The following is a 26,160-nucleotide window of genomic DNA, read 5'->3' as shown; positions in this document are numbered from 1 at the left end:
CAACCATATAGCTCAAATTCTAGGTTTTTTTTGTCAGAACTTGGACAATGGCCTCTGTCCCTTTAAGGGGTTAAAGTATCCTCTCTGTCCATTTGCAATGTTGGGAGACATGTGTTCTATTTCAACTCTCTGTTTCCTGTAACTGTATCATGTGATAACTTGTCACTCAACTGGACTCTGCGCCTTTAAATAGTGGGCGTGGTCTAACTACTCCTGTACGCCTCAACCAAGCTTGAATGTTGTGACATTTCGCACACACCCTTTTTTGCGCGCCTTTACGAGCTCCGCCAATCGCTGGCTGTTGCTATGCAGAAAAATTAAAAGGGAACCAATCAAAACTCGCGGCAGCCTGTTTCCGTGCAGGTTACACAGAAGCAGCCAATAGGATTTCGCGATGAGGCGAAGGGACGATGTTTTCTCGACCAATAGAAAAAAAGACTCCGCGGAGGATTGTGAGACGGCGGTAGGTTGATTCGCGGGTATTTACCCGGTGCCCCGGGGTGGCTGGCACCGGGAGGGGCGTGTTCGGGGATGTAGGTCAGCGGTCAGGGAGGATTTACTATGGAGACATGACTGCAGGCTGGGGCTACCAACCTCCCCGGGGGGCAACGAGCTGATACACAGCCTGGGGGGGAGAGACCGGGTGTAACACTGCCATCACAGCCTGGGGGGGGGCAAAAACAAACAAGACATAAAGGGTGGGGGAACGGGGGGGGCGGCCATACACAGGGTGTGGTGGTAACGGGGGGGGCATACATAGGGTGTGGGGTAACTGGGGGGGGGGGGGGGCATACACAGGGAGGCAATACAGAGGGTGTGGGGTAACGGGGGGGGGCATACACAGGGAGGCAATACAAAGGGTATGGGGTAACTGTGGGGGCCATACACGGGGTATAGGGTAACTAGAAGTAACACACAGTGTATGAGGTAACTGGAGGTAATATGCAGGGTATGGGGTAACTGGAGGTAATATGCAGGGTATGGGGTAACTGGAGGTAATATGCAGGGTATGGGGTAACTGGAGGTAATATGCAGGGTATGGGGTAACTGGAGGTAATATGCAGGGTATGGGGTAACTGGAGGCAATATGCAGGGTATGGGGTAACTGGAGGCAATATGCAGGGTATGGGGTAACTGGAGGCAATATGCAGGGTATGGGGTAACTGGAGGCAATATGCAGGGTATGGGGTAACTGGAGGCAATATGCAGGGTATGGGGTAACTGGAGGCAATATGCAGGGTATGGGGTAACTGGAGGCAATATGCAGGGTATGGGGTAACTGGAGGCAATATGCAGGGTATGGGGTAACTGGAGGCAATATGCAGGGTATGGGGTAACTGGAGGCAATATGCAGGGTATGGGGTAACTGGAGGTAATATGCAGGGTATGGGGTAACTGGAGGCAATATGCAGGGTATGGGGTAACTGGAGGCAATATGCAGGGTATGGGGTAATTGGAGGCAAGGTTCCCTGTAAATGGGAAAATTAGAAGCCAAAGGAGTAGGCTGGTTTGAGCAGAGTACTCATCAACTTATTGTTCCTGTGACATTCTGTAATTATTTCTTTTTATTGTTAAATTTCCCCCTTCTTATAATATTGTAAAGTGCTGCGGAGTAAGTTGGCGCTGTATAAAGGCCAATAATAATAAGACTCCTTATAAGTGATAACTGCAGGAAAAGTGCTTAGAGAGCAGGGTATCTAGAGACAAGACACTCTGTGAACAGGAAGGAAGGAAGGTGCCCAACGTTTGGGGTGTGTAATAAGGTACCCATGAAATGTGGTAGCTTGAGATACTCATCCATACATAGGGTTACTGGAGGCAAGGCACCCATGTTTGGGACTAGGAAGGGGTAATTAAAAGGCTAGGTATGTAGGAGTTTAATAACTAGAGGAAAGGCACACATGCATGGTGAATTCAAAATGTGAGGTACCTGGGAATGGGTTAATTAAAGTCAAGGTATGCAGGGAAGGTTAATTGCAGAACTTGTGTCTATAGTGGAACACCCAGGGTGAACTAAAGCTGGACATTTATGTTTGGGGTAAGCAAACTACCTAGAAGAACAGTAACTGAAGGCAAGGCTCCCTGAAGTGGAACATTTTAGGTTAGATGCCAATGAGGGACTGGGGAAATACAGATTTGAGACAGTGTAGGGTATTTAGAAAAAGACATGCAGGAGTTCTGTATAAATAATTTGTGGTATGTTGGTAAATCAGACCAATGAAACTGGAGCTATGAGCATTTTGAATCTTTGGGTCATAGGAATTCTATAAATATTTGAAAACCTGTATTATGCCGATGGAATGCAGAAAATAAATATCAGTAGACCACAAGAAGCACCCTTAGGTCTATAGCTTCCCAGGTCACATATTCAGTAAGCCATATATATCCTGGTTGCTGTGGGCTTTAAAAAAAAATAAAAAAAAAATAAACATACACACCTCTTTTCTTACAAAAGATCATCTTTCACGGGTGCATTATCTCCCATTTTGGTTAAAGCACTCTCACTAAATTCACTCCTCATTCACCTTGTATGAGTCCATGTTATATTCTTACAGTTTAATAAATGCAGCCCTCAGGCTAATCTTTCCTAGTCCTGTACTTTACCTGTTTCTTAGTCTTAGTAATGCAATCCTGATTAGTTTAAAGATTCAATATAGAATCGTACAATTGTTCGAGGGTAACAGTCACTTCCCAGGATTTTAATAGGATCTTGGCAACAAAAACAGAGTATATGACAACTCTGAGAACGGACAAAAGCTTATTGAAACTCCGTAGCTTGCCCTTCAGTAAATCCCCACTCCGGTCTCACAATAGGTTTTGGTCACTTATGCCTTGAAATGGTCTCTCTGTAATGGCACATCAGACTGATCCTGCCGAAAAGGGCTGTCCAGAACCAAAATACTAGCGTTCTCACGGCACGAGATATCCAGCAACCCTGGACGATTAGATGAGGCCGAAACGAATGTCCGAGGTGGCTGTAACTATTGTGCAGAGAGAATTTTCTAGCATTTCGGTTGTGGACTGTTCTTATAGGTAGGATCAGTCAAATGTGCTATTACAGAGAGAACATATTCCAAGGCATAAGTGAGCCGTATCTATTTTGAGACCTGAGCAGGTTTGGATTTACCGAAGGGCAAGTTAATGAGCTCCTCTAAAGTTTTGTCTGTTCTCATTTTGTCTGTTTTTGTTTTAATAGTATGTTTTACCTATTTTGTGTTTGTGTGTGTATGTATATGTGTGTATATATTAGTTAAATTAAATATAGAAATTCACACTTAATTGTGGAACTCTGCGTCTTCATCTTTGCTCCCGGTTAATCTTCTTTATAAGCTCTCTTGACCTGCTAGCCTGCTTAGAGAAAGCTAACCGATAAGAGGAGAAATTAACCCCTTCAGGACGGAGTCAATAGTGCACGTTCTGATCAAAACAAAATGTAAACAAAAACTGGAATTCGCGCTATATGTCTGTTCAACCGTAGTTCCCCTCTTTCAAATTATATGCACCCACACTTATTATATATCATTTTGTTCAGGAGAAACAGGGCTTTAATCTTTCATTAACTATTCATATATGGAACATAATTTATTATGAATAAAATAAAAAAAAAGGTGAGAAAATAAGATTTTATTTTAAATTTGTATTTCCGTCTGCCATTTTAGCTGTGTATGTCATAATACTGTTAGGTTTTACTGCAAAAAAATGCACATATTTGTAATCAGCGATGTCTCACGAGTACAACAGTACCCCCCATTAACAGGTTTTATGGTGTTTTGGAAAGTTACAGGGTCAAATATAGAACGTTTCATTTTCAAATTGAAATTTTCCAGATTAGTAATGTTACCTTTGAGACGGTGTGGTAGCCCAGGAAAGAGAATTACCCCCATAATGGCATACCATTTGAAAAATTAGACAAGCCAAGGTATTGAAAGTGGGGTATGTTTAGTCTTTTTTAGTAGCCACTTAGTCACAAACACTGGACAAAATTAGCGTTCATATTTGTTTTTGTGTGAAAAAAGCAAAAAACTAATATTTGGCCAGTGTTTGTGACTAAGTGGCTACTAAGAAAGACTGGACATACCCCACTTGCAATACCTCGGGTTGTCTACTTTTGCAAATGGTATGCCATCATGGGGGTAATTCTCATTCCTGGGCTACCATACGCTCTCAAAGGCAACATAACCAATCTGGCAAATTTCAATGTGAAAAAAATGAAATGCAAGCCTTATATGTGACTCTCTAACTTTCCAAAACACCATAAAACCTGTACATGGGGGGTACTGTTATTCTCGGGAGACTTCACTAAACACAAATATTAGTGTTTTAAAACCGTAAAACATATTACAACAATAATATAGACCATAAAAGTGCCGTTTGCTTGTAAAAAATGCGAAAAACGTCACTTTTACTTAAAATATCATTGTTGTAATACAATTTACCAGTTTGAAACACTAATATTTGAGTTCAGTGAAGTCTCCCGAGTAAAACAGTACCCCCTATGTACAGGTTTTATGGTGTCTTGGAGAGTTACAGGGTCAAATATAGTGCTTGCGAATTAAATTCTCTGCACTTTCTCCCTGTGTTGTCAGGCATGTCAATCAAATTTTAATTAATCAAATCACATAATTACGTTAAAAGATTATTTAAATATACACGTAGAATTTTAATATATATGCATTTATAGGTATTTAAATTCTACGTGTATACTAATGTAATCTTTTATGTAATTATATGTATTTATCTATATATATATATTTGCGGTTATTTGTATTTTATACATAGATAGATATATATAGAATGTCATTCTAAGTGTATTTTGTTACCGATATATATATATATATTAATAACAAAATACAGTTAGAATGAAATTACATATGCATATATAATTTATATTAAATTTTGTTTCAATATTTTATTTATTTTATTATTTTATTTATTTATTATTTTAATTATACGTATTTATATATAATATATATATGTACATCTATTATATATATAATATATATACATATTATATATATGTAACGTCATTCTAAGTGTATTTTAATATTAATATATGTACTTATATTAATATTAAAATACACTTTGTATGACGTTACATATATATAATATGTATATATATTATATATATAATATATATACATATTATATATATATAAAAATATATTTAATTTATTTTTAAACATGTTTATTTTATTTTTTTTACACCTCCTACCAGCAGGGGGACTGTCTGATATTTCAAACAGTCCCCCTGCTGGCAGATCCATAGCCAGCTATAGGGGGCCATGTGATCGCTCTTTGAGAGCGATCACATGGCCCCCGGGGGCCTCATTTGCCGGAGGGGGGCTGCCTGGGCTCTCAGGCAGCCCCCCAGAAGAGGATCGCGGCGGAGGTGAGTAGTTGCTGGCTCCTGGGGGCTTAAACCGTTACGGCGTTCCATGCCGCCGCAACGGCTTTAAAGCCCATTTAAAGCGCGACGGCATGGAACGCCGTAACGGCGTTAAGGGGTTAAACATTTTCTGTTTCTCCTACTCATTTGTAATGTGCATCCAGACTTTGCTTGGGCTGAACTGGACTGTGATTTAATTAGCAAAAATCTTTATAAATACAGCTCAATCAAACAAATAACGGAAATGGAGTATCGCGTGAAAAGGATATAAAGTGACTCTGTCACTTTTTAGTATTTCATAAATATATCATCTTAATGAATAACTGACCCTGGCTACTTTCTTATAGTAAATGAGGTTGACAAAAGGCGGAGCTTTGTGGTCAACTTTTGTCCAATCACAGCAGCCCTCACAAGTGACAGGTGTGGGATTTATTTGTGGTTTCACAAATTGAGAGACGTCATCTATGGAGGGTCTCACAAATTCCTCCATAGACCTCAGTGTTGTCTCAGCTACCGGTAAATCAAGCCGTTAAACAGTTGTTTTTTTTACCGTAAACAAGAGTCCCCAGTAGTCCATCCCCTCTATACTGCTTGGGCTAATGAAGAAACAACATGGGCAGCAGTAGAGAGTGTCAGCTTACCGTTTTTAGCTTTTCACTGTGCCCATTGTTGGCATGGATAGAATGAAGTTAGTAATATGTCTCAGCCATACCCCCAGTAGCTGCCGGAATGTGAGTGGCCAGGAGTCCTTAGTGTTTATGTTTGAAAATGGTTTAACACTGAATGGAGCCATTATAAAAATCTAATGAGATGAAATGGTTAAATTGTGTCCCTTTAAGAATATTGTCCAAAAATAACCATTTGAAAAAGTGGGATCCCTAGCTAAAATATAAAACTATTTTTTTGTTAATGGATTGCTGTTCCGAGATGAATAAGAAAATGACAATAACGGTATGTAAATTTACGCACATTAAAGTGATGGGATATTTAGCAGTACAGTGTCGTAACAATATGTAAATGTGAGCTTAGTGCCAACGCACACTAATTATAGCTACACTATTTGTTTGCAAGCTTCCATATTATCCCTAGACTAAAAGTGTTATTCACTAAACTCTGAATGGCCTGTATTGAACACTGCCAGGTCCTGATTTAAAATGTCCAAACTACTTGCTTACTGGCAGTCAATACGTTTTTAAGCACTGCTGGGATATTAAGTGTGCAGCCACTGGCTCTTTATCATTTAGTAGATTTGCCTGAACCTGATTAAACTAGAAAGTAAAAAGGCAAGTTGATTAGAAATGTGTTCTAAGATCAGCTTCTTTTACAGGTCCCATCCCTAGGAGGTGATGGCCGAGGGCGCGCTATTTGAAAAGACATCCAAAAAAGGAACACTGACCAGTGGAGAATCCCCAGGAGACCTTGTGCAGAAACTGCGAACCAAAATAACGTGAGAACTTTTCTAGTTTTTCATACTTAAACGGACACTGTAGGCACCAAACAACTTTAGATTAATAAAGCAGTTTTGGTGTATACATCATGTCTCCTGCAATCTCACTGCTTAAAAGGATCCTATAGTGGCCACGCGCGCATTAGACCTCCCCATAGGAAAGCATTATTCAATGTTTCCTATGGGATAAATCTGATGCTGGAGGTCCATGAGGACGTCCAGCGTCAGATAACGGACCAAAAGTCCGTTTGGATTCCGGAAGCGCACCAAGTGGCTGTCTGGTAGAGCTTAAATGTAAACATTTCAGTTTTCTGGAACTGCAATGTTTAACATTGTAGCACAAAGGGCAAAAGGGCCCCAGCACCCAGACTACTTCTATGAGCTGAAGTGGTCTGGGTGCCTACAGTGTCCCTTTAATTCTCTATCATATAGGAGTTAAATTGCTTTGTTTATACAGCATATGAATTGCACAGCCTTCCTAAACACTTCCTGTAAAGAGAGGTCTAATATTTACATTTCCTTTTTTGTAATTTCTGTTTAATTTAGAATGTATCTCCTACTCTGTTAATAGCCTTCTAGATCATGCAGGAGCCTCCTGTGTGTTATTACAGTTCAATTTACAGAGCAGGAGCACTTCTAAAGCAAGTTAATATCAGGTTGAAAATAAACCCCCTTTTTTTTTTCCTCTTCTCATGTAGATTGTGTATGTCACAGCCAGGGGAAGTGTGGCTAGGGTTGCATAAAAAAATATGTTTGAGGTGACAATTGTCATTGTGTAATGCATTGACTATTCCAATTATTAGAGAATGGGAGAGATTTGTGCTTTTTGAGATAAATGCCTTTTTTTTTTTTACAAATTGTTAATGTAAACTCTCCACCCACTCATCTTGGTGGAACATATTGAACTAGAGGTTTGATTTAGAACTCCAGTGGCAGGGACCCATTAGGTGTTTTATATTCAGAACACCTTTTTGTTAATTCTCCTCATTTTCCAAAATATCTTATGTGTGATCAAGAATACTGCAATAGACCTGCTTCTTAAAGGGCCGGTACGATTAAATGGCAAAACAATTTAAGACAACTTAACCTGTGCTGGAAAACAAACACTCTGTCTGTATTCTGTGATAACTGCCATCTATTAGTTTATCATGTCACTATTCAGTGAGTTGACCTCTCCAATCCTATTCCAACAGCAAGTCGGTGCAATGTAAAGTGGACAGTATACTGGTAAGTATTTTTATAAACACTTTTTTCATCTGTCCAATAATCAATACCCTTCTTAATACTCCTGTACGTTACTCAATCCAAATTTGCACTAATCTGTAGTCATGTCAATACAAATGCGCCCTAATCTGTACTCCTTTCAATTCACATTTACCCTAATGTGTACTCCGGTCAATAGACATTTACTTTAATCTGTACACTCTTCATCACTCCTTCATTCTACTCTACAGTCCTCAATACACCTCCATTTTCATCTGTACAGTCCTCTATACACATTCATGTTCATCTGTACAGTCCTCAGTACACCTTCATGTTAATCAGTACAGTCCTCAGTACACCTTCATGTTAATCAGTACAGTCCTCAGTACACCTTCATGTTAATCAGTACAGTCCTCAGTACACCTTCACGTTAATCTGTACAGTCCTCAGTACACCTTCACGTTAATCTGTACAGTCCTCAGTACACCTTCACGTTAATCTGTACAGTCCTCAGTACACCTTCACGTTTATCTGTACAGTCCTCAGTACACCTTCACGTTTAGCTGTACAGTCCTCAGTACACCTTCACGTTTAGCTGTACAGTCCTCAGTACACCTTCACGTTTAGCTGTACAGTCCTCAGTACACCTTCACGTTTAGCTGTACAGTCCTCAGTACACCTTCACGTTTAGCTGTACAGTCCTCAGTACACCTTCACGTTTAGCTGTACAGTCCTCAGTACACCTTCACGTTTAGCTGTACAGTCCTCAGTACACCGTCACGTTTAGCTGTACAGTCCTCAGTACACCGTCACGTTTAGCTGTATAGTCCTCAGTACACTTGCTTTCTCATCCATACCCCCATCATATTTCACCTGTTCCTAAACCTATAACCCTTATTACACCCACACTGTAATCTGTAACATTTCATTAACACTTACTTATTATGTACAGTCCTCAGTACACCTTCACGTTTATCTGTACAGTCCTCAGTACACCTTCACGTTTATCTGTACAGTCCTCAGTACACCTTCACGTTTAGCTGTACAGTCCTCAGTACACCTTCACGTTTAGCTGTACAGTCCTCAGTACACCTTCACGTTTAACTGTACAGTCCTCAGTACACCTTCACGTTTAACTGTACAGTCCTCAGTACACCTTCACGTTTAGCATTACAGTCCTCAGTACACCTTCACGTTTAGCTGTACAGTCCTCAGTACACCTTCACGTTTAGCTGTACAGTCCTCAGTACACCGTCACGTTTAGCTGTACAGTCCTCAGTACACCGTCACGTTTAGCATTACAGTCCTCAGTACACCTTCACGTTTAGCTGTACAGTCCTCAGTACACCTTCACGTTTAGCTGTACAGTCCTCAGTACACCGTCACGTTTAGCTGTACAGTCCTCAGTACACTTGCTTTCTCATCCATACCCCCATCATATTTCACCTGTTCCTAAACTTATAACCCTTATTACACCCACACTCTAATCTGTAACATTTCATTAACACTTACTTATTATGTACCCCTTCTTAATAACCTGTACTACAAACTTTGCCTCTGCCATAAAAATGTGAACATCAACTTGTACTCTTTCCTTCTGACACTGCAGCTTGATGTACAGAAGCTCACTGACAATGACAAGCTTTACCTATATCTCCAGCTTCCACCAGGACCCAGTGCCCCAGAAAAAAGGTAATCTTATGTATACTTGTTTGTTTATTTTCTTTGAAACTTTTTTATTCTCTATTTTATTGTTTATTTATTTTGGCAGGGATATAAAGCTTTAGATGTTTGTTTGCCCTTCTGGTACCAAAAGTAATATATAAAACTTTTTTCCAGCAGCCACTAGGTGGTGACATTGATTATTTATCATCAGAGCCTGTATGCTGCCATAAACACAAAGTTGTGTTCTAATGGAATCTTGTTTTACTGCAGCAGTTTGGACATAAGTTCTGTGAGCACTGCTGAGCACATGTATGCCTGCACATGGATCCGAAACCATTTGGAGGAGCATACGGATACCTGTCTGCCAAAGCAGGACGTCTACAACGCGTACAAGTGAGTCACACAATCGGTCGATGTGCATATGAGAAAAACAGGACAGCAGTTGAAAGGTAGCAACATTAAAATATAGCAGTCTTGGCGGATCTGAATGTTTTTTTTTTTTCTCTCTCTCAGGCGGTACTGTGACAATCTATGTGGACGTCCACTCAGCGTGGCAAATTTTGGGAAGATCATACGGGAGATTTTCCCTAATATAAAGGCCAGGCGCTTGGGAGGAAGAGGACAGTCTAAATATCCTTTTACCCACTGGAAAATAGGTCTGCAGTGATTATAGCAGCAGGAGGAAGAAAGTGTATGTATGGATTTAACAGACACAGGTTAGGGAATGATACAGGCAGACTACTACAGGGATGTGAAACCTAATCTTAAAGCTTTGCCTATTCTCTTGAGTCCTGTTAGCCAAGCCTTTTCATGTGACTGGGTGTTCTGTGTTTATAAACTAATAGCCAACCTGGTTCTCTTACCTACCATAATTGCTCCCATCTAGATACAACTCTCCCATCTAGATATTGATTCCAATATTGTTGAATGGGTAAGGCAGTGGCTGAGTGACAGGCAACAGAGGGTTGTAGTCAATGGAGTATATTCGAAGCTTGGGCTTGTCACCAGTGGGGTACCTCAGGGATCTGTACTTGGACCCATTCTCTTTAATATTTTTATTAGTGATATTGCAGAAGGTCTTGATGGTAAGGTGTGTCTTTTTGCGGATGATACTAAGATATGTAACAGGGTTGATGTTCCAGGAGGGATAAGCCAAATGGAAAATGATTTAGGTAAACTAGAAAAATGGTCAGAGTTGTGGCAACTGACATTTAATGTGGATAAGTGCAAGATAATGCATCTTGGACGTAAAAACCCAAGGGCAGAGTACAGAATATTTGATAGAGTCCTAACCTCAACATCTGAGGAAAGGGATTTAGGGGTGATTATTTCTGATGACTTAAAGGTAGGCAGACAATGTAATAGAGCAGCAGGAAATGCTAGCAGAATGCTTGGTTGTATAGGGAGAGGTATTAGCAGTAGAAAGAGGGAAGTGCTCATGCCATTGTACAGAACACTGCATCTGCAAAAAGACATACCTTACCATAAAGACCTTCTGCAATATCACTAATAAAAATATTAAAGAGAGTGGGTCCAAGTACAGATCCCTGAGGTACCCCACTGGTGACAAGCCCAAGCTTCGAATATACTCCATTGACTACAACCCTCTGTTGCATGTCACTCAGCCACTGCCTCACCCATTCAACAATATTGGAATCCAAACTCAAAGATTGTAGTTTATTGATAAGCCTTCTATGTGCAACAGTGTCAAAAGCCTTACTGAAATCTAGGTAAGCAATGTCTACTGCACCCCCCAGATCTATAATTTTAGTTACCCAATCAAAAAAATCAATAAGATTAGTTTGGCATGATCTCCCTGAAGTAAACCCATGTTGTCTCTGATCTTGAAATCCATGTGTTTTTAGATGTTCAACAATCCTATCTTTTAACATGGTTTCCATCACTTTCCCCACTACTGAAGTAAGGCTTACTGGCCCATAGTTGCCCGACTCCTCCCTATTACCTTTCTTGTGAATGGGCACAACATTCGCCAACTTCCAATCTTCTGGGACTACTCCTGTTATCAATGATTGGTTAAATAAATCTGTTAATGGTTTTGCTAGTACACCACTAAGCTCTTTTAATAGCTTTGTGTGTATTCCATCAGGTCCCATTATCTTATGTGTATTTACTTTTGACAGTGGAAATATAACCTCTTCCTCTGTAAACTCACATGTAATAAATAACTAATTTATCTTTTTTCTTAACTGAGGTCCCTCTCCTTCATTTTCATCTGTAAATACTGAACAAAAATATTCATTGAGGCAGTCAGCTAGACCTTTATCCTCTTCTACATACCTTCCTTCTTTTGTTTTTAATCTAACTAATCCTTGTTTTACTTTTCTTTTCTCATTTATGTATCTAAAAAAAGTTTTGTCCCCCCTTTTTACTGACTGTGCTATTTTCTCTTCTGTGTGTGATTTGGAAGCTCTTATAACTTGCTTAGCCTCTTTCTGCCTAATCTTATAGATCATTCTGTCTTCCTCACTCTGGTTTTTTTTTTTATAATTAGTAAATGCTAACTTTTAGATTTTTACTATTTTGGCCACTTCTGCAGAGTACCACAGTGGTTTCTTGAATTTTTTGCTTTTACTGACCAGCCTAATGCAATTTTCTGTTGCCTTCAGTAGTGCAACTTTTAAATAATACAATTTCTCTTGGACTCCATTTAAATTGCTCCAGTCTGATAATGACTCCTTTACACATATTCTAATTTTAGAAAAGTCTGTTTTTCTAAAGTCTAAAACTTTTGTTTTTGTGTGGTGTGACTCAGTCACTGTTCTTATATTAAACCACACTGACTGATGATCACTGGATCCTAAACTTTCACCTACAGTAATATCGGATACCAAATCTCCATTTGTTAACACTAAATCTAGTATGGCCTCTTTACAAGTTGGCTCTTCAACGACTTGTTTTAGAGACAATCCCAGTAGGGAGTTTAGAATATGTGTGCTCCTGGCACAAGCAGCTATTTTTGTTTTCCAATTCACATCAGGAAGATTAAAGTCACCCATGATGATAACTTCCCCCTTCATTGTCATTTTAGCTATTTCCTCAACTAGTAGATTATCTAACTCTTCAATTTGTCCTGGGGGCCTATAAATCACACCTACACGAATTACTGTGTGATTGCCAAATTCTAACGTAACCCAAAAGGACTCTATGTTCACCTCACTAACTTTTATTAGGCTAGATTTTATGCTATCCTTCACATACAGGGCCACCCCTCACCCTTTCCTGCCTTCCCTGTCTTTTCTATATAAAGAGTACCCTGGTATTGCTATGTCCCAGTCATTTTTCTCATTATACCATGTCTCAGTAACAGCGACTAAATCTACACTATCAGTTGCCATTATTGCCACAAGTTCATGGATCTTATTCCCTAAACTGCGAGCATTTGTAGACATGACTCTAAGCTTATCATTTTTTTTAACACACTTGCTACAGGCACCTTCTGTCCTTGTTTTGGGGGACAATTGGATTGATGTTTTATCACCCTTTTGCTCCCCCCCCCCTCCTAGTTTAAATACATCCTAGCAAAACCTCTGAACTGCTCACTGAGAACATTTGTTCTCTTTTGAGAAAGATGCAAACCATCTTTTTTTGTACAGTACATTTCCATTCCAAACAGAGCTACCATGAGAAATAAAGCCAAATCCATGCTCCCGACACCATTCACCAAGCCACAAGTTAAAGTCCCTAATACGCATCCGCCTGTCGTTCTGAGTGTTATGCACAGGCAGAATTTCAGAGAATGACAATGTGGAAGCAACCTGCCGTATATCATTGGCAAAAGCACTAAAAACTTCCTTAACCTCTGAAACCTCATTGCAAGCCAAGTCATTTGTCCCTAGATGGACAAGTACATCCAATTCCCCTTCCTGCTTTACTCGCTTAACAATATTACAGATACGTCTCCTGTCTCTGTGAGCAGTAGCTCCGGGAAGACACCTCACAAGACCACCATTGTCCATCTCCACACCTCTTATGATGGAATCCCCCAACAACAACTGCTTTCTATTAGGCCTCACCATAGTCTCCAAGTAAACATTTTCAAAAGTAGACAACCAACACTGGACAAAATTAGCTTTTAGTATGTCCAACACTGGACAAAATTAGCTTTCAAATTAGTTTTTTGCATTTTTCACACACAAACAAATATGAACGCTAATGTTAGCCAGTGTTTGTGACAAAGTGGCTACTAAAAATGACTGGATATACCCCATTTCTAATACCTTGGGTTGTCCACGTTTGCAAATGGTATGCTATCATGGGGGTAATGTTCATTCCTGTGCTACCATACGGTCGTAAAGGCAACAAAACCAGTCTGGCAAATTTCAATGTGTATAAACTGAAAAATTTTATGTGTTGTATTTGGCCCTGTAACTTTCCAAAACACCATAAAACTTATACATGGAGGTAGTGTTTTACTTGAGACATCGCTGAATACAAATATATGTACTTTATTGCAGTAACAGCTAACATTATAAGGGGCGGGGCCTGGCTGCAGAGCGTGCAGGACGCATGCTGAAAGAGCTCATCGGCTAATACTGAGAAATTGGCCCATAACCTGTTATTTTCACAGATTACCAGCTGAATCTGAACTCTGAGTTCAGGAGAGAGTCTGGGCACCACCTGGACCGAATTCTGTGACTCTGCTGAAAGTTTTGCTGGACCTGACGAATTTTGCGGCCTGCTAACTAACCAGAAGAGGGGGACGCGGCCAATCCCCCGCCTTGTTTACATATCGACGACCTTGTGGGCCACGCTTCCCCGCCTCTGGGGGTTAACCCAGTGTGGGGTGATAATTAGTACCAAGCGTCTGAATCTACGGGCACGCATGCTCGCAGCAAAGATGGCCGCCACACGGAGACCTGATCCCTGCAAGGACCGCTTTTGTGCACAACTCTGGGCAAAGCTCGCTGAACAGGCACAGAGACGGGCAATCGTGGATCCCCCTTGACAGCTCAAGGCAACAATAGCACCAAAGCCTGCACCACATCGTAATACCAAAGGGTTGACCATACTTAAGAGACCAAGGAAGGCGTGGAAGACACCCCGTCCCAGAAAACGCTGGCCTGCTACCAGACGTCCCTTACCTGGAACTCTGTTCATGTGGTGGGTCCACCCACACACATCTCTCAGCCTCAGATAGTGAGTACCCCACGGAGGCACCGCCTGCCGGCGAATACTCTGTGACCCAGCCCGGACCACGCACAGTACTCACACATGAGAGACACAGTCTGCCCTGGTATATGTCCGAAGGGGAAGAAGCAAACACTCCCGAAGCGGAAAGCATTCATCGCTGTCAGCACAAGTAAGGCACACTAAGGCACAGCAACGATATAGCACTAGGATCCTAGACCTGACTGAGATGGGGGAAACCCTGATCATGGAATATGGCTTGGCCCTCCAACTCACCTCATGGCTCGAAGGCCTATGGTGTCTCTCCGGGTTGCAGGACAGTGTTATGCACACGGACGGTATCAGCTGAACTGTGTGGCCATCGACCCCACCCTTTATCCAATGCATTTGGGGGAAAACTCACTACTTGTTGCCCCTTCATTATAGTTTTTGATTATAACTAGCAACTCTGAATCTCCTACGGGCATTATACCCTACTGTGCTGTTTTTCCTATTGCATGCACCAATGCACATTCCTGTACCTGTTATCATAGTTTTTTTTTTTTTGTTTGTTTTTTTTTGTTTTTTTTTTACTTGGTAGTTACTCCTCTTAACGCTACAGCACAAAATCTAGAGAATATAACCAGAATCCACAACCATTCTAGTGAGCTCCTGCTAGTACGTGACACTTCTCTAAATGTGTGTCCACAAAACCTGCTTAACAATACTAAGCATGTATCAATGTATGGCTTAAACTTAGGCTGCACCTTCTAATTATCAATTGGTATTGGTGATCTAACTGCTAGTACAGCTACAAATTATTTGTCAGCCATACTTCCCACTCATCCGCACCTGGCACTATCCCAGTATTTGTTGCCGGAAAACACCTTGGTTCAATGCCTGTCTAGCCTGTCATTAAGTATGTTTTAGCAAAGCACTATCGGGTAGAATAGCCAGACTGCTATTACTTGACTCCATACTGACATATTTACCATTCTGTTTATTGATCAGCTTGATTTTACTTTAAAATATCGTGCAGTTCGCGGACAGAACAGAAAACACTATATTACACACTTAGCCCGCTTATGCGTAAGAAACACATGTAAAAAGGACACAAAAAAGAGGGTACAAAGGAAGAGGAATAAAAACATCACACCCAGATGAAAGTAGACCACATAAACTCAGATTTACAGGGAGATCGACACCAACAGACATGTACCTAGAACATAAAGAGCCAGCAACAAATGGACAAAAACGCTAGGAAACATGATCGAACAATCGACCAATAGAGATCAGACACACACGCACGAATATCAACAGGCGACAAGAAGGAATCCGGGCAGGTCCACACAGCACCCGGACCCAGGGAATTGGACTTCCCGGACTGTAAAGAGACCTGCAGGACGGGACACCAACCCATGGGACCCGGGATTACAGCCAGAACATGGGGATACAGGGATATAATAAAACCACAGAGAGAAAAAGAGGCCTGCGGGCCGACACAATATTCCAGTGTTGAAGGGGTCTGCGTGCCCGCACAAATATACTATTGAAATGTGACCATTGTTCTGTGAATATATATCTAAGACCTGCAAGTCTACATGTTACAGACAAGATTGTAATGTCGGATTTTTCTTGCAACGACGAGAATAAAAATCATATTTACAAAAAAATTTAAATATATATATATATATATATATATATATATAGAAGGGAAAATTGACCGCACTCCAAGGACTTCTTCATAAAATATAACTTTTAATATTCCAAATAAAAATATCAACGTTTCAGTCTAGAGATTCTTTCCATGTCCTGATGAAAGTCTAGAATCTCTAGACTGAAACGTTGATATTTTTATTTGGAATATTAAAAGTTATATTTTATGAAGAAGTCCTTGGAGTGCGGTCAATTTTCCCTTCTACATTTCTGCCGATCAAGCACCGGGCTTTTAATTGGAGTATACAGTGAGTGCAGCACCTTTTTGAATTTTTATATATATATATATATATATCTATCGTGCAGTTACTTCCTATACCATGTCAAAGTTCTATCTGCTCTGGAATTGTAATTGCTTGCCAATACTGTTGTGATACCGCAAGTCTGTATGTCATCACATGCACAACAAAAATAAAGAATTAATAAATAAAATTAAAAAAAAACTAACATTATCATGACATTCACAGTTAAAATGCTATGGAGAACTAAAAAAAAAATCAATTTCTTAATTTGTCACTTTTTTTTTTTATATTTTATTCATATTAAATTATGTTTAATATATAAATATTTGATGTGACATGAAAGCCCTGTTTCTCCTGAACAAAATGATATATACTATATGTGCAATTAATATGAGAGGGGTGAATTATGGTTGAACAGACATATAAATAATTCCAGGTTTTGTTTACGTTTTGTTTTGATCACAACTTGTACAATTGGCTCAGTCCTTAAGCGGTTAAGTATGTATGCAAATAAAGTAAAGTAACATTTAGAATGTCAAACAGGTGATAGAGTGCAACATTATGAGAGCTGCAGAATGCTTGTGTACATATGCCAATAAGTGTATACAGCACTTTAAGGTAAATTTATTTTATTTTCAAATTGTACAGTATATAAATAATACAGTAGCAGAAATAATAGTTTAACAGTTACAAAGTTTAACAGTATTGGAATCCAGTGATTTATTTATATTTACCAAATTTATCTTTTCAGTTAGATAGAAAATATTTTTTTTGAGCCAATCTTCCTGTGTTTGATACTTAATCGGACTCACCTCTGGCCTTTAAACTGTGATTTTTCTTTAACGGCAAAAAACATACTGCTACAGTGGCTTGCGCAGGAAGAGCATGGTGAGCATGCCGCCATTACCTAGCCTGGATCTTAAAATGGCAGAAAGTGTAAGTTTCTCAGTATAAAACCAAGTTATCCTTATTACTTTATTTCCTTAGTCCCCTTGTTGTCACTTTCCACCTCACTCCGGCGGTGGCCTTACCGTATTTTGCTCTGTTCTCGTTTCACTGCCCTCTTTCATTCTTTCTCGAGTTACTACATTAAAGGGAGTCTGATTTATTTATTTATTTTCCTGTCTCTAGTCTGAGCTTACAGACCTGGTGCAATCGTACAATAACGACGTAATAAATGCCTCCTGCTCGCTAATCTGTAACTGGGCAGAGAAAATCCTGAAGCGCTCTTTTAATAATGTGGTTGAAGTTGCTCAGTTCCTGATACAGCAGCACATCATAAATCCCCGGAGTGCAAATGCAGAGCTGGTCCTGTCTATGGTTCTGTCTGGTGAGTTTCAAATAATAAATATAATCTGCGAGTCTTTAACTGCTTTTACACCATCTTAATATACTTTATCCTATTTGAGCAAATGTTCCATGCAGATTCCATCTCCAAAATGTAATGACAAGGTCAAATAAGTGACTGAAAGAAAAGAGAGAAGAGAGAAAATGAAAAAGAGGGACAGGGTGGTAGGTCGCACTGCACTGACCCACCAGAAGGATGACTATCTGTGTACTCAGGCCAAGGGGTCCATATCTTATTAGGACTTCTTAGTACACTTCATGGGAAAAAAATCAGTAAACATTATACTGAGGTATAAAAAAAGGATTTGATGGTCTCTCTGGTTATTACTGTCAATTTATCTGTCAGCAAGCTGTCAACAGGTTTATACAGAATCTTTCAGAGAGACAAACCCACATATATCTTTCGGCTAAAACTTCTTTGCCACTAAAATAGATTTTTTATTTTTTTTTATGTTTAATCTGTTTTTCATCTGGTAGCTAATGTTATTATACTTTTGTAGTATTCATATCCCATTCATTTTCCCTGACACATAATATGTTTTATAAAGGGTGATAATAGCTTTGTGTCATTAAACTGCGACCAAGAGTCTGCAAGTTGTCTAGATAGTTGAGTCACTATTGTACTTACTGTTCCTTACAGACAGTTCTCAAAGTGGTGGTCAGAAAACAGTGAAACAGAATATGGACGTTTCTGGGAGCAAGGCTCCTGCCTCCCCTGAGAGTGGAACTGACACTTCAGCTAAGGTGGGCAACATCAATTAAAATATGACACCTGGCCAGGCATGTGAAAAGTCTTTGTCTGTTTTCTATGGATTATTAACCTGTCTTAAATTCTCTTAGGTCTACCAAAACCAGGTAAGACCATGCTAATGTCAAAAAACAGGCAAATTAAGGAGTGTTCTGAAATGTAGATTTTCATTTCTCTAAAAGAACATTCAAGCACGGCAGTTGCGCACACCCCTGTAGTGGTTATGGTGCAAAGCATACTCTTGGTTCCGTCACCCAGTTCTGTGTCATACTGTTTTTTTTGAATGTAGGCTCCTCCTGGCTCCGGCCACTCGCTAGGCAAACTGCTGCAGAAGTTACATTATTGTGTAACCAGTTAATGCCGACAATAGTTTGACAAAATCGACATTGCTAATGCGGAAGTGTACTGTCAAGCAAAGAGCCAGGCTATGGACAATGCAGGGACCTTCTGTTTGTACCACACCACTTAAAAAAGTTTGATACAGAACCTGGTATGGTGCCATAGGCTTACTTGTGACATAACTAATGAAGAAAGGGGGGGGGGGGGGGGGGGGGGGGGAGGTAGTGATCCTTAGTTTGTAGAAAATCAATAAAGGCATTTTAATACGTTTGTGTTTCCAGTAAAACCAGGAACAATAAGACCATGTTATTCACTAAAATGTTAATTGTCACAATTTAAAAATTTAGGCCAAAAATGCCCCAACTGAAAATATAGCTGGGCTTTTCTTCCCACATTGGTTATTTCAAGCTTTTTCTTTTTTCCTTTTTTTCCTGTTTAATTTAGAATTTCTTATCTTCAGCTCTGTTAATAGCTTGTGAGACCCTACAGGAGTCTCCTGTATGTAATTAAAATTCAATTTACAGAGCAGGAGATAAAAACTATTAAAAGTAAGTTACATCTGATTAAATATTAAGCCATTTTTGCTTTCATGCAGGTTAAATCAGTCACAGCCAGGGGAGGTGGTTAGGGCTGCATAAACAGAAACAAAGTGATTTAACTCCTAAATGGCAGTGAATTGAGCAGTAAGACTGCAGGGGCATGATCTATATATACACTAAAACTGCTTCTTTAAAGGGACACTATAGTCACCAGAACAATTATAACTTATTTGTTCTAGCGAGTATAATGATTCCCTTCAGGGTTTTTGAAGTAAGCACTGTCTTTTCAGATAAAAGGCAATGTTTACATTACAGCCTATAGATACCTCCAGTGGCCATTCCTCAGATGGCTACTAGAGGTCCTTTCTGGGGCTGTGCTGCACAGTGTCTCCACCCTCTGCATAGACACTGAACTTTCCTCATAGAGATGCATTGATTCAATGTATCTCTATGAGGAGATGCTGATTAGCCAGGGCTGTGTTTGGCTTGTGTTGGCTCTGCCCCTGATGTACCTCATTGACAGTCTCAGCCAATCCTATGGGGAAGCATTGTGATTGGCTTTGAATAAACACTTCTGATGATTTAATCCAAGCAGGCAGATCAGGGGCAGTGCCAGCAGCAGCAGACGTGGTATGATTTTACTATATTTAGAGATGCAGGCAAGGTGGCTAGATGGTGGTTTTAACACCATAGGGTCAGCACTACATGTTTGTGTTGCTTTAAAGTTAAGTAGTTTTGGTGACTAGTGTCTTTTCAATCTGTATATATTATTTTGTGCTATATATATTTCAGCATATGTAACATTTTGTTAGAAATCTGCTCTGTTATGTCTCTACCTACTTTTAGAACAAGAAGGTCACCAACACTCTCCCAGGAAGCCCCCAACAGGTGAAAAAACGCCCTCCTGAAACACAGAAGGTGGTCAACAGTCCACAGGTGGATGCTCTGGTGGCTCGACTCCCAGTACTACTTCCCCGTCTTGCTTCAGAGGAGAAATTTTTGAATGCCAGCCCATCTATTCGTTTCAACCCTCCAGTTTTGGCACCAAATATACTCCCTGCACCATTAAAAGTGTCCCCTCTCCCTTTTACCGCAGTTCCATCTGGTGTTCCTCTCACTGTAACTGCAGGAATGAATGGGACTGGACTTGTGTCTCAGCCAGTTGCACCACAAGTTATAAGCATGATTATACCGGACAGAGTTAGTTTGGAAGCACATTCCCTCCCAAAATCTACTCAGAATGGTGGTACCAAAGATACAACAGTTTTGGGTAGTGGAGAAACCAGAGGGACTAAGCGCCAATCCGTGTCCTCCGCTGTTGGTGGTGGGGAGGGACTTTCAAAAAGAAAGCGTGGTCGCCCCAGGAAAGTAGACGTATCATACAAACCTTCCACCCAAGCACCATTAAACACAGATAGGATAGTTGGAGAGACTGCTAGCTCTGCTCAGACTAAGGATGCAAATAAAGACACTGTCTGCTGTCCTGTCACACAAGCTGCCAATGCAATACCCTTCGCACAGGAAAAGCTAAATGAGGCATTACATTCTGCAGCACAAAAAGAGCTCAAGGATAATTCAGAAATGCCACCAAAGGTACCAGCCACAGTCAAGCCCACAGAGCAACAAGACGAGTTGTCTGCAATAGATATAAGGAACCCTGGAGATGCAGCCCCCATTCAAGTGAGTGTGATACAAGATGGTAGGGTGGCACACTGGACGGTAAAGAGAGAACTGATTGAGAAGAATCAAGAGGTAACTCTGGAAGAGTCTAGTACAGACATCAGGAAGGGAAACTTAGAGCCTCTAGAAGACAAGGCTGAACAGCTTTAATAGCTTTCTGGCACGACATTCTAAAATGTTTTCTGTAAAACCTCACAACAAGAACAATGCTGCTGGTAAAAGTCCAAGACACATACCTTCTTCCATTGCAAATAGACGGTGCATTCGGCCCTGGTGCCAGAACAGGGATAAGGAGCAATCTGTGCGTTAGAGCAGGTGGAAAACAGCCATATACATATCTGCTTGTTTGGATATCTACAGCAACCTCTACTTGTTGCTAGTGGGAACCTGGCAGACATCCCCTACCTTCCCCATAAAATAATGCTTTGTGTTTAATATCAAGACTTTCATCTGTGGAGTAAAATAAATGTATTGTATTTAATTCACTTGTAAAATATAACCGTTTAATTCATATGGATACAAGTGTACAAAACGAGGTCAAGTTCTCTGTGTTCTAGTCAGAGCAATGGGAAGTTCTTGTTAATTGGGAGAAAGTGTACTGATATATTGTGGTTTACTGTCATAAATGTGAGAGCCTATCTCAAAACGAATGAGAGTTTCCATGGTGTTTGCGTCACCTTTATTACTCTGACACCTAACTGCTTGTTATACAGACTCATTGGGTTTCCTCGGACACTTACTGACTGATCAGTGACAGTGTACTATACTGACAAGAATGTGTGAGTGCCTGTGTGAGTTTGAGTTCCAGCATGTGTCTGTGAATCTGTGCATTTATTGAGCATTTGTGCTGAGTATGTGCTTGTATCCTAATATATATATTCATCTAAATCTGTGGTTTCTCACCCTACATGTCTGAATATCAGTGCTTGGTGTGAATGGGTATTGTGCCTGTGAGTGCCAGGTCATGTTGGAGTGCCAGTATGTGTTTGTGAGTGCAAGTTCTTAGTGCGAGTGCCTTTTTGTTAGTCACATTATAGATCTCGGAGTACCTGTACGTTTTGCATTGAATTTCTCATGCTGTGAACTCTTGTGTGACTAATACGTTTGCTCACTATTTACTGGTCTCCGCTTATATAATCCTTTCTTGAATGGAAATTCAGTTTTAAAAAACAAGTCTACTGGTTGAATTTACACGAGGGTGGAAATAAATCATCCCATCATTAAATTACTTTATTGAATTTCATATCTATTGCTGGGCAAAAAATATAAAATGCTAAATTTATTGCCGAGGCCATTTAATCTGCCAAACTCTTATTAACTAAAAAAAATGGACTGAAATGTAATAACATAGCTGTGTAGTGGAACAAAATCCTGCATGGGTTTATAAATTATAATTTTATTTCTATATTTATTAATTTTAGTTTTTTGCTCTGTACACAGTTAATATCTGTCTAAAGTGGTGGTTGCCAAACCAATCCTCATGGCTCAGCAACAGTCACAGATTTATGTATTTCCCTTTTTCTTTTCTTTTCTTTTTCTTTTTTTTTTGACAATTTTAAATTTTAAAGCTATTTTCAGCAATATTATAATACAGAAAAATGAAAATATTGTAAGAGTCAAGTAACGACAACGGTCCAGGTGCATTGGTTATGAATGGTTACACACAAACAACACCCACCGGATTTCACATTTTAGCATGAAAGGTATTTAAGCTTGCTCAGGTCAGATATCGCATATCCGCTATGTAACTGCCCGGAGTCATGAGAAAAAAATAAAAATCTCAAGTAGACCGTGCAAGATCGATAGAGCGTGTAAGTATCCTTACTGGTCGTAAAAGGGGAGTTTACCTAAGCGTTCCACCATGTGTCCCATCCATTTACATAGTAGGAAGGAGCAATAGTAGTGGGAAGTAAGACGGATAAGAAGGGAGGAAGAGGGGAAAAAAAGGGAAGCAGACACATACAACACACTCGCAGACGCACACACATACGTACACATTGATGGTTCAGATGAAGCATGGGGTGTATTTCCCTTTTTTTATTTAAAAAAAAAAAAGAGACACTGACAAAACCTGGACTGTTGCTGGGCCATAAGGACTGGTTTGGGAACCACTGATTTAAATTGTCTATAGTCAATATATGATCACTTTTCTGGATCTTAAACCATTGAATAAAACATTGAAAATCACCTATAATGTGTGTTAACCTATTGTTTTTTTATTTCCTTTCAGCCTATCACAGCAGTCATTGTTACAGCTAGAAGTAAGTGTGTAATCTCTGAATTAGCCACACCTCAAGTACGGGGCTGGGCTGTGGATGGCCAGGGATCTTTTTTCAATGTTACCATTCTCGAAAATGGATCTGAATGGGTGGACTCCAGGAACTATACCCAGTTCAATGAGTTTTTAAATGGGTACAGTGCCTCCTGTATCCCTCTTAATAAAACATAATCTTAAAGGGATGTTCTAAGTACCAAAAGAACTTGGTTTAATCAATGTGTTGTGTTTTTTTTTTTCTGTCAATGAGGAGTTAAAGGGACACTACAGGCACCCAGACCACTTCAGCTCATTGAAGTGGTCTGGGTGCAATGTCCCATGTCTCTTAATCCTACATTGGTAATTATATCACTTTCTGAGAAACTGCAATAATTACCACTCAGGGTGATCTCCACCTCTATTGGCTGTTTACCAGACAGCCAATAGAGGGAGTTCTGGATGCTTAGACGACTTTTTGCAGAAAGCAGCAAGCGCCAGTGTGAAGAGTACTGACCGAATACTAGTGAAAAAAACATATTGTAATATACCATTCCTGGCTGGGTGTTTGCTCATACCTGAATGGTGGTGGCAAAAAGGGGAGGCATTTTGTTACCTAAAGCGACATTGCCCCAGTTCACTATTTATTCTGGGTAGGGTAGCAAAATACTATAGCTGTTGCCTGGGAACACTTAGAGTCCTACTCTGCATTCAAGCGGGAATCTTAATCTTTTTCTTCTATGTAAAACATTTTCCCGGCCATATCCTTGGCAGCATTATAATGATTGTTGTACAGGTAATTAAAGTAAATTAACATATCTACCTTTCCCCTTCTTACCTGTCTTTATTTTTCTTATCTACACCCTAGAACAGCTAGCTGTTGGCTTACAATTTATTTATTTTTGGGGCTTTCTTTGGTCGTTTGGTCAATAACCCACGGGAGTTCAACCTCTTTCCTGTTTGAAGGCTCCAGGACACATCACCATCTGGAGACCACTTTAGCGACCGGGGTATCTGCTGCGGTGACCCTATTATGGTAGCAGCTCTGCAGTCCTAAATCTAGCTGTTCAGCTTACTACAGAATAGTGGATGTTTTTTTTAAATGGGCCTTGGAAAATGTAAGTCTTTATCTCTTCTCCAACTACAAATGACATCTTGAATTTTCTTCAGTCTTGGTGTGGAACGTAACACATTGAAGCTGCATATTTCAGCAGTTTGTGCCCTCACGAAGGTTAGATCTCAATCAAGAAGTGAAGGTACCCAGTGCAATCCTTTAAATCTTCATGGGATTTACTGTTTGTTCTACAGTGCCTCATAGATCCCCAATCTCTTTAAAGAGATAGTCCAGAATATTATATCCTGAAAAAAATATCTTCTTAGTTGCTTTGACTTCTGGACACAGATTTGCTGAAATCCAAGCTCTTTTATGTGAATCTCTGAGTAGTACTGAGAACAGTTCCGAATTTCAAACTCAAGGTAGTTTCATCCTCTCACATCAAGCAAGAGAACTACCATCCACCATTGTTCCCTCATCCAGCTTTAGAAGATTAGATGACACAAATTGGATTTGGTTGGAGCTCTCTCTAGTTACATTGAAAGAAATTGTTACGTGGAGGAAATTGTCCCAACTTTTTGTACTGCTGTCAGATAAAGTGGAATCTTCGTCTTCTTTGACTAGATGGATTGTGCCTATTATCTTCAGTGCCCATAGATCCTTCAAGCTCCAGTTCACATTAAGGCACATTCAACAGGGGCTCTTCTCATCCATGGGCTTCTGTGGCTGCAGTTTCTTTGAGTCAAATCGGCAGAGCAGCCCCATTTTCCTCGAAAACCACCTTTATTTGACATTACTGCCTGGATGTGTCAGCAGCAGATGATTCATTTATAGAGGAGTCCTTAAATCTGTCTTTTTATAATTGTCTCATTAAAGATTATTTTTGCATTACATTTTCTACCTATTCGTTTTAATGTTACCTGCCTTGTTGGGTAGATTGGGTAATGTATGGGGTATTGTTATGCTGACAAACTTTTTTAACTGCACAGAACAAAGAGGAATCCTCCTGTCCCTGGCCAACAAAATAGGCAATAAAATCAAACCATAGGAGTTATAACTCGTGGGACTTCTCTTTCTTCTCACTGTCATAGGCTTCATATCTCTATTATCAAACATCTGAGCTATTCATTGATCAAAACTGAGGGGAAGTTGCCTGTTTCCAGAGGGCAGAGATCAAGACCCTCCCAACATTAAGAAGGTGCCTAATTAAAGATTTTCTTTAAACTTAGAGAGGGATGTGATTGAGCAACATTGCTGCCGAAGTGGACAGAATAGACTCATACTATCACATCCTAGTCTTATAGATTTAGGATCAGAATGGCTTGAGTCATGGCAATTTCGCCAAATATGATTTGGAGTGCCCACGTCTCCGCTACATCTCCAGCACTTGCTGGGGACACCGGGGAACATCCTACA

The 26,160-nt window shown here is 40.0% G+C and overlaps 1 protein-coding gene across 4 annotated transcripts; it reads left to right on the top strand.

Moving 5' to 3' along the window:
* Window positions 1–398: 398 nt before the first annotated feature.
* On the top strand, window positions 399–23,197 carry RFX5 (regulatory factor X5). Of its 4 annotated transcripts, XM_063439624.1 has the most exons (10): window positions 399–463; window positions 6,714–6,833; window positions 8,027–8,060; window positions 9,646–9,728; window positions 9,972–10,094; window positions 10,215–10,334; window positions 17,644–17,722; window positions 17,918–18,116; window positions 18,774–18,877; window positions 20,606–23,197. In XM_063439624.1, the coding sequence occupies exons 2-10, from the start codon at window positions 6,733–6,735 to the stop codon at window positions 21,587–21,589; spliced, it is 1,827 nt and encodes a 608-aa protein (XP_063295694.1). In that variant the 5' UTR covers window positions 399–463; window positions 6,714–6,732; the 3' UTR covers window positions 21,590–23,197. The 4 variants fall into 4 exon arrangements, with proteins under 4 accessions (XP_063295694.1, XP_063295695.1, XP_063295693.1 ...); XM_063439625.1 differs by lacking the exon at window positions 399–463 and having other exon boundaries at window positions 6,211–6,833; window positions 9,975–10,094; XM_063439623.1 differs by lacking the exon at window positions 399–463 and having other exon boundaries at window positions 6,211–6,833.
* Window positions 23,198–26,160: the final 2,963 nt, after the last annotated feature.

This window comes from Pelobates fuscus, chromosome 13, assembly GCF_036172605.1.
Source record: "Pelobates fuscus isolate aPelFus1 chromosome 13, aPelFus1.pri, whole genome shotgun sequence".
Classification (NCBI taxonomy): domain Eukaryota; kingdom Metazoa; phylum Chordata; class Amphibia; order Anura; family Pelobatidae; genus Pelobates; species Pelobates fuscus.
Note: the sequence above shows the minus strand (reverse complement) of the source record. Positions and strands in the feature narration are given on the sequence as shown.